At 47.6% G+C, this 14120-nt stretch overlaps 1 protein-coding gene across 1 annotated transcript in view; it reads right to left on the reverse strand.

The window, feature by feature from the left end:
• LOC119965264 (polycystic kidney disease 2-like 2 protein) overlaps nucleotides 1-14120 on the reverse strand; it is a 120058-nt gene that overhangs the window by 89562 nt on the left and 16376 nt on the right. Inside the window, exon 4 of the mRNA XM_038795772.1 lies at nucleotides 650-900. Within this exon, the coding sequence (XP_038651700.1) occupies nucleotides 650-900 (251 nt within the window). The remainder of the gene's footprint in view (nucleotides 1-649; nucleotides 901-14120) is intronic.

Below are 14120 nucleotides of genomic sequence, written 5' to 3' on the forward strand. Positions count from 1 at the left end.
GCAAAATGGCTGAGCTAAAAACCCAGTTCCACCCACACTCTGACATCACTTCAGTAATATCAGCTGCCTCATTTTTTAAAGGTACATTGCTTAAACATCCATTTCTTAAAGGTATTCTCACATGACACTCTGATTGGAGGGCCGAGGAAGGTGTCCAGAACAAAGGGGTACAATCTTAAAATTAGAGCTCAGCTATTTCAAGCACTTTTTCACAAAAAAGAGATAGCGAAAATCTGGAACTCCTACTGCCTAAAGACTAAAAGTACTGGTTAACTGCAGCTTCAAGAATTAAATTCATAGAGTTTTGTTAGGTAAGGCTATTGAGTGAAATGGATCAAAGGTAGGTTGCTGCAGTTGAGATAGAGATAAGGATTGATTTGACTGACTGGTGGAATAGGCTACAGAGCTATATGTATGGCCCATGGTATTCTTTTGTTTCTACTTGTTCTTGTCCTTTGTTTAATTGATCGTGTTGGTGTGAAGCTCATTGGAAGTTGTACTACATTAGTACCTGGCAATGTTTTAAAGGCACTAAACAAATATACAATGCTCTTGTTGCTGTCATTTAAATGTACGCTCATACTTTATACTTAAAATATAAAATCTGTTAGAAAGATTAAAGAAAAGTATATATATATATAAAGCTTACTCTGCTCCAGTTTTAGGGCCGAATGGTGCCTGATCCTCAGTTGCAAAAGAATAAGCATCATAACAATCTCTGAACATGTTCTGAAAATATTGATGAATAGAACAACTATTGTTGCGCACTCTTATCTGTCGAATCTGAGGGCGTCCTAAAAGGATATTCTCATAGAATATGTAGCTCTCGCCTTGAAACAGAGGTTGGCCATTGTACCATTCTTTCCAGTAAAGGCTATCGAGGAGTGGCCCCTCTGTATACTGAAAATAGTAATTTTAATGGAATTTATAATTAATCTGAAATGCATAAAAATATTTTTCACTTTAAATATAACTTTATTTTTCTTCTCTCTTACGGCACATTAGAATCTCTGCAGCAAAGTAAATTATAGTTTATCAAAAATTCTTAAATAGCACAGTTATTATAAGTCAGCTGCATGTTCAGAAATTTTGGAGAGCACTGGTTCCCAAGGGTTCAATTCTTCCTAAAGTAATAATCATTGATGACCACGATGATGCAGCAACATTTGTGTAAGTGTCATGAACCTTTAGGGTTCACTTCCCTATCTGATATAGAACGAGTAGATAATGCGTACCTGTCTTTATCATCCAACTGGCCAATGCAAGCAACATGGAATCTGTGGCATTTTTGTCACTGGGCTTAATTCAAATGTAATTCGGGAGCTGTTAGTGCTAATTATGCTCTCTGTAAGAAGTTTCCTAATTGCCAGGGTGAGTAAGTACGTGAAAGGGCATCTTAAGGACTATTGAAAGTCAGCCTCCAGCCCATACAGAGAAGGTCACCTCTAGATGATGAGTGTGGAAATTGGGTTTCTGGAGCACAGGAAATGTGACTTCCACTGACCAGATTCTCTAATACGTACAGTGGCAGAGATGCTCACAGAGAAAGTCTGCAACAAGCTAATGTCCCTCTCTCTGACAGAGATACACCCAGACAGGTTTCTCAGCAGCAATGGAGAGAGATTGTTGGCAGGTAAATGCCACAAGTACTGTTCCCAGGACCTGATTGCATTGCAGGCAAAAAAAAATGAGTCATCTTGCCAGGACTTGAAGGTCAGGCTTTGCTTGACATCACTCTTACTATCTGTACAACCCTGCACAATCCTGTTTCACCTCCATCATTTAAAAAAAAATATTTGTATTCTCCTCCTTTTTCACAATTTTTCTCCCGAATTTACACCCAACAACAATCAATAACCAACAACAAATATCTCAAACCCCATAACAGTAACAACGATCCCATCCTCCCACCATGCCCAGACATCCCCCCGCACGTTAACATAAACAAACGACAAAGAAAAAAAGGAATCAGGGATTACCCATAGCCATCTTTAACATACACAGCCCCCCTCCCCCCGCACCCCACCCACCCATCCCCCCCCCGCAACTAATGTTCGATGTTATCCAGTTCTTGAAAGTGCATAATAAATAGTGCCCATGACTTGTAGAACCCCTCCGAGCTTCCCCTCAGTTCGAACTTAACCTTCTCAAGGGTCAAGAATTCCAACAGGTCCCCTCACCAGGGCACAGGGTGAAGAGGCCGCTCTCCATTTCAACTCCATCATTATCAACTCTTCTGCCTGTTGTTTCTAACGCACCTCCCCAATTTGTAATCCTACTCTTAAATTCACCTCCTTGCTTGCACTTGGATCTTAGAATCCTCCAAAAGCACTCACAACTGCCCCACTTTGAAGACTAGTTGTTCCTTCCACTCATCACTTACAGTATAGTGAGCTGCCTCAGATATTTTGTAAACCCTTCAACAGGAGACACATTAACCCACTTCTATCCTTACAAAGAATGTGCAATATAGAAGCAGGCCATCCAGTCTAAGTTTCTCCTGAGTGCCTGGTTGGATGTTTTGGGGACTATTTTACCATCATGATCATTTAAGACTCCCCAACAAAAAGAGACTTCTCTCCAGGCCATCCTCTCAAACTCATTCATAATCTTAAAGATTTCTATTGGGTCACTTCTTAGTCCCCTCATTTTTGAGTAACAAGCCCTAGCCTGTTTGGTCTTCCCTATTAGGTGTAATTGTTAAGTTCTTTAACATTCATGTAAATCTTTCTTGCAATGTCCCCAGCCGACAACGAACCTCCAGAAAATCCCACCGCCAGGCAACGGCGGGTCAGCTCCCGCCATCAACAAACGCGCTGCGGGAGGGGGGGGGGGGGGTGACAGGTAAAATCCCCCCTATCTCTGCATCATTAGTTCAGGCCTTTGGAATACTCGTCCAGAAACATAACACTACGCCACTACATCCAATATATGAACCAGAGTTGAACTTCCAGCCACATATTAGCTCCATCACAAAGATCACCTACTTTCTGATTTCTGTGACAGGGTGACTGTGTATCTTTGGAAGGGACCTCCCCAACATTCTGGCTGTTGTGCTGAAGACATGCTCCAGAACTAGGCCTGCATTCAGCCAAGCTGTTCCAGTACAGATACAATGGCCAGGACTTTCTGCGGGCGATCTCCATGGGTGGAAATGGTGGCACCGGCATAAAAGCTCACAGGACTACGATTCAACTACCTTGACATGACTGAGGTTCAGTACCACAGGAGGCTACGGCCTTTAAGAGAAGCTGTGATGACCATTTATTGAATTCAAATTTCACCATCTGCCCTGGCGGGATTTGAATCCAGGTCCCCAGAGCATTACCCTGGGTCTCTGGATTATTAGTTCAGTGACAATACCACTATGCCACTGCCTCCCTTGAGTAAGTGAAATGGCATAGGGGTATTGTAACTGGACTAATAATCCAGATTCTCACACACTTGATTGCAGGGACGGACAGGCATCGCCCCTCAGTCCTGCACACTGGGCAATGCCCACTTACAACTCACCCTTGCTGAGCACAGAAGATTATTGAACCTTTTCTGCCACTGGATCCACATGGGCCAGACCAGACCATACCCATTGACCTCTGCCCAGGCCTTGGTGAGGTGGGATGGCCTCCTCCTCCATCCCTCAGCATGTCCCTCCTGGCTATCAATGCCTCCACAAGAGCACGCAGACACTAATCAGAAAAATGGTGCTTACTGCCCACCTGAGGTTCTCTCCCACCTGCAGTGTCTTCTTGCCATCCCCATGAAGCAGACCTCCCTGTGCCACCTCTTTTGTCTTCAGCAGCCTCTGGCAGTCGCCTTTAGACTGCGTACCAGACCGCCATCGGACCTGGTACCCGCCACGCACCTGCCAGCCTGCTGACCCTAGCCAGAGATGTTTCACGCTGGCTGCCACTTAAGATTCCAATAACTGGTGACTAGGGACTAATGGGTGCGATCAAGCAGCCACGCTGCGCCCGAAAAGCAGTGTGCCATGGCGCAATGTGGCTAATAAAAACCGAGAGATCCTGCTCCTGGGATATACCTGGCCCTCAACATCTCGCAAGATCGAACATGATCTTACGAGACGTTGCGATGCAAGTCCTGCCCATTGTGGGCAGGATTACTTTTTGGCAAGTCTGCATATTAGAGCGAGACAGTTAGCCTCAACCTAATATGTAGGTTTCCAAGGCACTTGAGGCTTTGGGACCTATCTCCTTCGCTTCGGAGACCTCAGGTGAGCACCATTACTGGTCTCCCCAAATGGGGAGGAAAGGTGCATGTCTTTTGGGCAGGGTGGACCCTGGCACTGCTGGTGCCACCCAGGCATCCTGGTAGTACCACCTGGGTGCCAGCCTGCCAAGGTGCCCAAGTGGCACAGGCAGGGACACTGCCAGGGTGCCAAGCTGGCATTTTCTATGTGATGGCGATCAGGCTGGGGTGCCCTTTACAGGTGTTGTGGGCGCCAGGGACACCCTTATAGTGAATTTGGACTTGTGGGGTGGGTGGGGGTGGGGTCAGGGGCTCCAGGGATCTGGATGCCATTTAAAAATGGCGTCCCGATCTCTCGCTACACTGAGGAATTCCGGTAAGCGGAGCTCCTCAGTGCACAAAACGGGGCTATGTGCGGTCTCAGCCGTGCATTCCCTGCGGCGGCTCCCTATCTAACCGTTCGATAACATTTTGTTTCTTGGCATTGTGTGTACTAGGAAACAGGTGGCTAAACGCGCTCACTATGGGACTTTGTTCCTATTTAGTTAAAACATGCCCTTTATTAACAGTAACTTGTCATAATATACACACAGGCATATGATGGTGCACAGACAGGCAGTGATTGACACACAGGATGACCAGTGAACACACAGAACACAGCAGCCAATCATCAGACAGGACACAACCACTATAAAGCCAGAGGGCATTAGTTTTCATAACTGAGCAGCTCTTCCATGCTGCGTCTCTGCCCGCGCTCCGAGAGAACTCCCCTCTCAAGACACGTGTGCCTTTTGCACCCGCATCACCGCAACATCCATGTGGTCTACATCATTTAGGGTGGCACGGTGGCACAGTGGTTATCACAGCTGCCTCACAGTGCCAGGGACCCAAGTTCAATTCTGGCCTTGGGTCACTATCTATGTGGAGTTTGTACTTTCTCCCCGTGTCTGCATTGGTTTCCTCCGGGTGCTCCAGTTTCGTCCCATTGTCCAAAGATGTGCAGGTTAGTGTCTAGGGATGTGCAGATTAGGTTATGGTGTTATGGGGATAGGGGGTCTGGACATGGGTAGAGTGCTCATTTCAATGGTTGGTGCAGACTTAATGGGCCAAATGGCTTCTTTCTGTGCTGTAGGGGTTCCATGATCTGTGTAGGAGAATATAGAAGTGAAAGCTATTTACACATATAAAATTAAACAGGGCTAACAACACATAATTATTCGTTTTTTAAAAATATATTTTTTCCAATTAAGGGGCAAGTTAGCGTGGCCAATCCACCTATAAACGATTATTATTCTCACTCCATGTCAACATACATCGATGGCTCGTAGGGGGATTCCAGGTAAAGATACCTGGTTGCTTCCAACCCTGGGTGATCTTGGTGGAGTTGCCGGGTGTAGTACCTCTGCGTGTAGTACTACTGCCCATGCAGTTATCAGTGCGTCTTGTACATTTAGCTCCTCTCACATAGAGAAGAATCTGCGGAGTTCATGAGGAAGCTACTTTGAGAACTGTGGTCAGTCTTTCATAATGACATTGTGGAGTTGCCTGTATATGAGATCTGCTTGTAAGGCATCCTTAAGTTTCTCGATTCAAAGAAATGAGAGGACCTATATGAGCATGATGTCAATGTCCTCCTCATGATCTGCCTGGTCAGTGGTGGGTAGGGGGACACTGGAAAGAGCATCCGCAAGGTACAACTCCTTACCATGCTTGTAGATGGTACTGAGGTTGTAGCGCTGTAGCTTGAGCATTGTGCACTGTAGTTCTACAGATGCAGTGTGAAGAAACTTCTTAAGAATAGTGATGAGTGGCTGATGGTCAGGTTCAACACCTACAGAATGACGATATATGCAGCCATAAATTTCTAACCAGCAAAGATGAGGGCAAGCAGCTCCATCTCAATTTGGAGATAACAAGTCTCAGTGTCCATGAGGATCATTGATGTGAAGGCCATTGATCTGCCATTCTGGATGCATACTGTGCCAAGTCTGTGCTGGGAAGCATCTGCTGATAGGAGTACAGGTGCTCGAATATTGAAGTACTATAGTACCAGAGGGGCTGAGAGTTCCTGCTTGATTTTCTTGAAAGCACAGTACGGTGGTCTTACCAACATCATTTAACATCTTGGTGGAGGAGCTGATAAAGTGGTCCGATGACCTCAGTGTAGTAAGGAGCGAACTTGGAAAGATGATTTGTTTTACCAAGGAAGCACTGCAGGGCATGCTTGACCTCGGGAATGTCTTATAGCCATTGTTTTGACTGAATCTGGCTTCACACCATCAGCTGAGAGCAAGTGACCCACATAAGGAACCTGGTAAACCCTGAATGTGTAAATTGCAGGGTTAAGCTTCAGCTGAATGGTCCTGATTCTGTTGAAGACGAGAGAAAGACGGCCATCACTATCTAGCACATTATGACCCCACACCAGAAGATCATTGACAATGACAGGTTATGCTGCAATGAGTTGCTCCATTCACCACTGGAAGAAATGACTGCCAGTGGATATCCCATAGGACATACAAAGAAATATCTGCCTGCCAGAAACATGAATGTGGTATGTTTAAAAGATTCCTCCTTCAGATAGATCTGTCAAAACCCACATTTCACATCCAGGAGACTGAAAACCTTGGCATTAGGCATGTCTGCTGTCTTCACAGGGTGATGCGTTCTGAGCAGTGCCTTGTTGAAGTGAACTGGATCAATACAAATGCTGAGAGTGACATTTTTCTTTACTGCTGCCACCATTGATGAAACCCATTTTGTGGCCACGTCTATGGGCCAATGACACCCAGTGTTGTCAGACGGTCCAGCTCATCGATTACTTTCTGCTTTGTTGTTAGGAGGACCCTTCTCAGATGGAATAGAGTCCTCTAGCCTCGCATGATATATTACAGGTAGCTTCCCAATGGTGTCGCATTTGAATATGTATTTATATTCCACCATTTCTGGGCCTGCTTTTGCAGGCTGGATTAACCCCAATATGATGCTATTCCAAAGACCCAAAAGCAGCTTCCCATTTTGCTCCATGACATGAAACTGAAAACTGCCCAGCGGGAGTGAAGAGTGACCACACCTTCTGTGTGGATTGGTTTTCTTCCATACGCCACGAGGTCCACTTGAGTGTTGGGATCTGGTGTAGCATATGGATTGATTTTCCACAACAACTGTCTGGCAGGACATTTTGCCCCTACGTTGATCTTTACTTTGTTTTGCCTTGCTATTTAGGCACTGTTTAATGCAGTGGGATTTTACCTTTCTCCATAATCGTGATTACTTTGCAGGTACTCCAATTCATCTATCTTCTTTGTGCTCCGGAACCTGGAGAACTGACCGGATGGGGTGTAGCTGATGGCCTGGGCAGGCTGCTGTGACTTGGATCTGGATTGGATTGGTTTGGATTTGTTTATTGTCACGTGTACCGAGGTACAGTGAAAAGCATTTTTCTGTGAGCAGCTCAACAAACCATTAAGTACATGGGAAGAAAAGGGAATAAAAGTAAATACATAATAGGGCAACACAAGATGTACAATGTAACTACATAAGCACCGGCATCGGTTGAAGCATACAGGGTGTAGTAGTTAATGAGGTCAGTCCATAAGAGGGTCATTTAGGAGTCTGGTGACAGTGGGGAAGAAGCTGTTTTTGAGTCTGTTCGTACGTGTTCTCAGACTTCTGTATCTCCTATCCAATGGAAGAAGTTGGAAGAGTGAGTAAGGCGGGCGGGAGGGATCTTTGATTATGCTGCCCGCTTTCCCCAGGCAGCGGGAGGTGCAGATGGAGTCAATGGATGGGGGGCAGGTTCGTGTGATGGACTGGGCGGTATTCACGACTCTCTGAAGTTCCTTGCGGTCCTGGGCCGAGCAGTTGCCATACCAGGCTGTGGTGCAGCCCGATAGGATACTTTCTATGGTGCATCTGTAAAAGTTGGTAAGGGTTAATGTGGACATGCTGAATTTCCTTAGTTTCCTGAGGAAGTATAGAAGCTGTTGTGCTTTCTTGGTGGTAGTGTCGACGTGGGTGGACCAGGACAGATTTTTGGAGATGAGCACCCCTGGAATTTGAAACTGCTAACCATCTCCACCTCGGCCCCGTTGATGCTGACAGGGGTGTGTACAGTACTTTGCTTCCTGAAGTCAATGACCACCTCTTTAGTTTTGCTGGCATTGAAGGAGAGATTACTGTCTCTACGCCACTCCACTAAGTTCTCTATCTCCCGCCTGTATTCTGACTCATCGTTATTCGAGATCCGGCCCACTATGGTCGTATCGTCAGCAAACTTGTAGATGGAGTTGGAACCAAGTTTTGCCACGCAGTCGTGTGTGTAAAGGGAGTAGAGTAGGGGGCTAAGTATGCAGCCTTGCAGTATTGAGGACTATTGTGGAGGAGGTGTTGTTGTTCATTCTTACTGATTGTGGTCTGTTGGTCAGAAAATCGAGGATCCCGTTGCAGAATGGGGAGCCAAGTCCTAGGTTTTGGAGCTTTGATATGAGCTTGGCTGGGATTATGGTGTTGAAGGCGGAGCTGTAGTAAATAAATAGGAGTCTGATGTAGGAGTCCTTGTTTTCGAGATGCTCTAGGGATGAGTGTAGGGCCAGGGAAATGGCGTCTGATGTGGACCGGTTGCAACGGTATGCGAATTGCACTGGATCAAGGCGTTCTGGGAGTATAGAGGTGATGCGCTTCATTATCAACCTCTCGATCTGCAGCAGTTTGCGAAATCGTTCCATTTGCCACACTTGTTACCGCGTTTACCAGACATGTAGTTCTGTTCTGTGAGCGATGGCCGCTGCAATTGGAGCAGGGATTTCCCTGAACCGCGAAAACCTCTGATTCGTAAGTCTTCTTTCTGACTGCTCATTCAGCAAATAGATGCTGATGGCACATTCCAAGGTTAAACCTTTCTCACAAATAAGCTGCTTGTGGACAACATCGCTATGGACTCCACACACAATGTGATCTCTCACCAACACGTCGGTGAAATTGCAGCATAGGACTGAATAGTCTTGTCAAATGCTTAGTTGGTTGTGTTGAACACATGTCTATCAAGCGTGATGTGTTTTACTGGCGTACTTTTGTGCACGAGCATTTTCAGCAATATTTCAGGATCTTCCTTCTCTTTCACCGTTTGAAAACAAAGGACTTGTATTTCTCAACTGCCTCGAGAGTTGCTAGATTTAGAAGAGAATTTATACGTCCAATAGGCAGGCACTGAAATAGATACCCCACTCTTTTTCAAATATCGTCCAATTGTCTGCGACATTTTCATTCAAACATGAGCAGGTCAATGCGGCAAAGTCCCTGTGCCATTCTGCCAACTCCTGACACCATGTAGGAGTAATGTGCTCCAATAGGTAATGGGTTCCAATAACTGGCGACCATGAACTAACGACAGTGAAGTGAAAGTCACCATAATCCCAGAGGATTATAGGCTGTTCTCCCCTTTGAGAATGAGAGCTGACTGGCGGTGATTTAAACTGAGGGTCACCTCATCTCGGACATGGGACAAGGTTGAGAAGGCAGGGTTACATCAGCCAGTATCGGAATTGAACCCATGCTGTTGGTATCGCTCCGCAACACCAGCCAGTCATCCAGCCAACTGAGCTAACCGTCCTCCCTAACAACATTAGATGCTTATTGACGGTAACTAGGCAGCTCTTACATGCTGTGTTTGTGCCCTGGCTCCGAGAGAATTCCCATGCTCCTGACACGTGACCCCTTTTGGGGTATCTGCATCATCCCAACACCAACGTGGCCACCCGCTACAGTATCTCTGGCAATCCAAATCCCGCTTACAAATCAGAATGGGTGGACAACTGGTGGTAAATCAGCAATTCTGTTTCAAGTGACTTTTATCTTGCATCCATCCACATTGTGGCATAAATGGGACCGTAGCCAGAAAACAAATCACTCTTTTATTCTGTTCTCTGTTGATTTACGTATCTGAACAATTTTCACAAATCCTCTAAAATTTGAATAGTAGATCTCATATCTAATTATGTCCATAACATTATGGGTTTGGCTAGCTCTCAAAATAACAAAAGCTAATTTCTTACAGTGAATAGCAATAATTAGTGTGAATCATGATTCACACCCGGGCTAAAACCAATTCATTTATCAGATTCCATTAAGTAGTCTCTTACCTCCACAGAAGCACATCCTGACATATCCAAATTTATGAAAAAATACTCAAAAACCTTTATTCAGTAAATATGCTAATATGCTGCCATTTCCTAACATTTTCATCATACAGATATAAGACACCATAACAGCCACTATTTTAATATGATGAATATTTATGAAAAGTTATGGGTCTAACTGGACATCAATTTAGTAGCTTCATTGCTTGTTGTGTTTTTTTCATGGGATGTGGGCTTCGCTGGCTAGACCAGTATTTATTACCCAACCCTAATTGCCCTTGAGAAAGTGGACACGAGCCACCTTCTTGAACTGCTGCAGTGCATGTGTGTAGTTACACTCACAGTGCTTTGACCCAGTGATAGTGAAGGAACAATGGTATATTTCCAAGTCAGGATGGTGAGTGACTTGGAGAGGAACGTCCAGGTGGTGGTATTCCCATGTGTCTGCTGACGGTAGTGGTCATGGGTTTGGAAGATGCTATCTAAGGAGCCTTGGTGAGTTCCTGCAGTGCATCTTGTAGATGGGACACACGGCTGCCATTGTACATCAGGGATGGAGGAAATGAATGTTAGTGGATGGGGTGTCAATCAAGCAGGCTCCTTTGTCCTGGACGGTGACAAGATTCTTGAGTGTTGTTGGAGCTGCACTCATCCAGGCAAGTCAAGAGTATTTTGATTTGATTTATATTCTATCACACTCCTGAGTTGTGCTTTTTACGGTGGACCCACCGACCAGAAGTGGGTCGAGAAGAAAGGACCTGGTCGAGCAGGTGAATCTTCTGTGCCACAGGTCAAGATGGCAGAGGGTAAAGGGCCTGTTCTGCTCACCCCATGGTCAATGGAGCAGCTGGTAGACTTCTTAAATGGAAAGTTTAGCCAGCAGAGGAGGGAAGACCATGAGGACCTAGTCAGAGGTAGAGCTGCTGATAGCGGGGATTGACCATGTGGAGCAGAGGCTGGCGTCACAGGGCTAGGAGATCCAGAAAGTGGAGGAGGCGGTGGGGGAGCATGAGGAGCAGCTCACCTCATTGGTGGCCAAGATGGGAGTGATGCAGGTGACCCAAAAGCGGCTGAAGGAGAAGGTGGAGAATCTGGAGAACCGCTCCAGAAGGCAAAACCTGCGGATTGTGGGGATGCCCGAAGGCATTGAAGGAGTTGATGCCGACAGGTATGTGGCCAAGATGTTGGTAAAGCTGATGGGGGGGGGGGGGCTTCAACCGGCCCCTGGAGGTTTCCCGAGCACACAGGGCACTGATAAGGAGGCTGCAGGTGGCTGAACCGTCGAGGGCAATGGTGGTGTGGTTGCATCGCTTCCTGGACAAGAAGATTCGCGATGGCCGAGGCAGACGAGGAGGTGCACCTGGGAAGGGGACGAGCTGCGGGTTTACCAGGACCTGGGTGCAGAACTGGCAAAGAGGAGGGTCGGGTTTAACGGGGTCAATGCTGTACTGTTCTATGTTCTATGTTCTAAGGCTGCCCTCTTTAAGAAGGGGGTGAAGTTTGGGATGTTGTACCTGGCCCGCCTCTGGTGACTTTCCAGAATCAGGAATATTGTTTTGGAACGCCAGAGGAGGTGACAGAATTGTTGAGAGACAATGGACTGGCAGGGGAAGGAGGATATTGAATTTTGGAGGAGGTCTGAGGAAGTGTTTTTTTTTCGCTTGATGGTCATTGAAGAACGTTTCTCCTTTGAGATGTTTTGTGGGGCTTGGTGGCGGGCTTGCTTGGGGAGCGTCAGCGGTGAGTGCACTTTTTTCCTGTTTCTTTGTTTCTCAAGGGAGTGCGAATGGTGGGGGAGGTGGGTCAGTGTGGGAGGGGAGTAGGAGGTTTGGGGGCCTTGGGCAGGGGCTGCCAGGCTAGCTGGGTGGGCTAGTTAATGGGAACACAGTGGTCAGGTTGTTGGTGCAGGAGTGGGGGATATGGTTGTTGTTTTGTCTGGGGGAGGTGGGGGCGCCGACAAGGGTGCGGTTTCTGTGGCGCAGCAGGAAAGGAGGTGATGATGTCGGACATCCGAGGGTGGGCCTGGAAGGCCGGGGATTGGCCCAAAAAGGGATATGGTTGATCGGCAGGGGAAGGGGGCGGGGAGCCCCTTGTGCAGGCTGGTCACATGGAACGTGAGAGGGCTGAATGGGCCGGTCAAACAATCATGTATGGTCGCGCACCTGAGGCGTCTGAAGGCAGACATGGCTTTTTTACAAGAGATAGAGAGTCAGACAAGGTTTAGGAAAAGATGGGTGGGGCAGGTATTTCACTCAGGACTGGACATGAAGACGAGGGGGGTAGCGTTCGAGGTGGGGAACATCATGGCAGAATCGAAGAGGGGAGGTTTGTGATGGTGAGCAGGAAACTGGAGGGAATGCCGGTGGTTTTGGTGAATGTTTATGCCCCAACTGGATGGCGTAGAGTTTTTGAGCTGGGCCCTGGGGAAGATCCCTGACCTGGACCCGCACCGGCTGATCATGGGGGGGGGGGGGCGATTTTAACATGGTAATTGAACCACGTGGGGGCTACATGTGAGGTTGTTAGTCAATGAGGAGGTGTGCGAGCCATCGGGGGCTCCTATCCGGAAGGGTGTGGAATTCAACGATGCGGGGGTAGTTATGGCCGTCACGCTGTGGGAGGCACTCAAGGCGATGGTTAGGAGGTGCAGTCTATTTCGATTCGGGCAGACAGGGAAAAGGTGGAATGAGCGATGGTTAGGAGGTGCAGTCTATTTCGATTCGGGCAGACAGGGAAAAGGTGGAATGAGCAGAGATGGCAAGGCTGGTGGAAGAGGGTCGATAGGAGGCACCGGAGGCAGGACTGTTGAAGGAGAGGCAGAGGTTCCAGATGGAGTTTGGGTTGAGGACTACGGGGAACATAGTAGGGCAGTTGCGGAGGGTCTGGGAGACAATATGCGAGTACATGGAGAAGGATGCTGGCCCACCAACTCAGGAAGCAGGAGGCGGCGAGGGAGATTGGAAGAGTGAAGGACGGGAAGGGTGGTACTGGACCTGGTAGGGGTGAATGGGGTGTTCGAGGAGTTTTATAGTAAGCTATATGAGTCAGAACCCCCGTTCAGGGGGGAGGAAATGCAGCGGTTTCTGGATGGGCTGGAGTTTCCCAAGGTGGACGTGGACCTGGTGGAGGGGCTGGGGGACCCCATTAGGTTGAGGGATGGGATGAAGAGTATGGGGGCGATACAGGCAGGGAGGTCCCATGCCCGGATGGGTCCCGGAGGAGGTTTATAAGAAATGTTTTTGGGGGGGGGGTGAAATCTCAGGAGCTCCCCACTACACTATTGCGGGCATCCATCTCCCTGATACTGAAGAAGGATAAAGATCCGGAGCAGAGTGAGTCCTCTCGCTCGATATCATTTTAAAATGTGGACGCCAAGTTGCTGGCGAAGTTGTTGGCCTTGTGAATTGAGGACTGTGCCCCGGAGGTGATAGGTGAGGATCAAGCGGGGTTTGTAAAGGGGAGGCAGTTGTCAGGAACTGTAAGGAGGTTATTTATCGTGATTATGATGCCCCTGGAGGGGCAGGAAGTGGAGGTGGCAGTGGCAATAGGTGCAGAGAAGGTGTTCGACTGGGTAGAGTGGGAACATCTGTGGGAGGTGTTGGGACGATTTGGGTTCGGGCAGTGGCTTGGGGATTGGGTCAGGTAGCTGTATAAGTATCTGTATCCAGTAGCAAGTGTGCGGACAAACCGGGTGAGCTTGGGATATTTCGGGTTGCACCGTGGGACAAGGCAGGGGTGCCCGCTCTCCTGTTGCTTTTTGCCTTGCTGATAGAGACA

Source organism: Scyliorhinus canicula, chromosome 4 (assembly GCF_902713615.1).
Source record: "Scyliorhinus canicula chromosome 4, sScyCan1.1, whole genome shotgun sequence".
Lineage (NCBI taxonomy): Eukaryota > Metazoa > Chordata > Chondrichthyes > Carcharhiniformes > Scyliorhinidae > Scyliorhinus > Scyliorhinus canicula.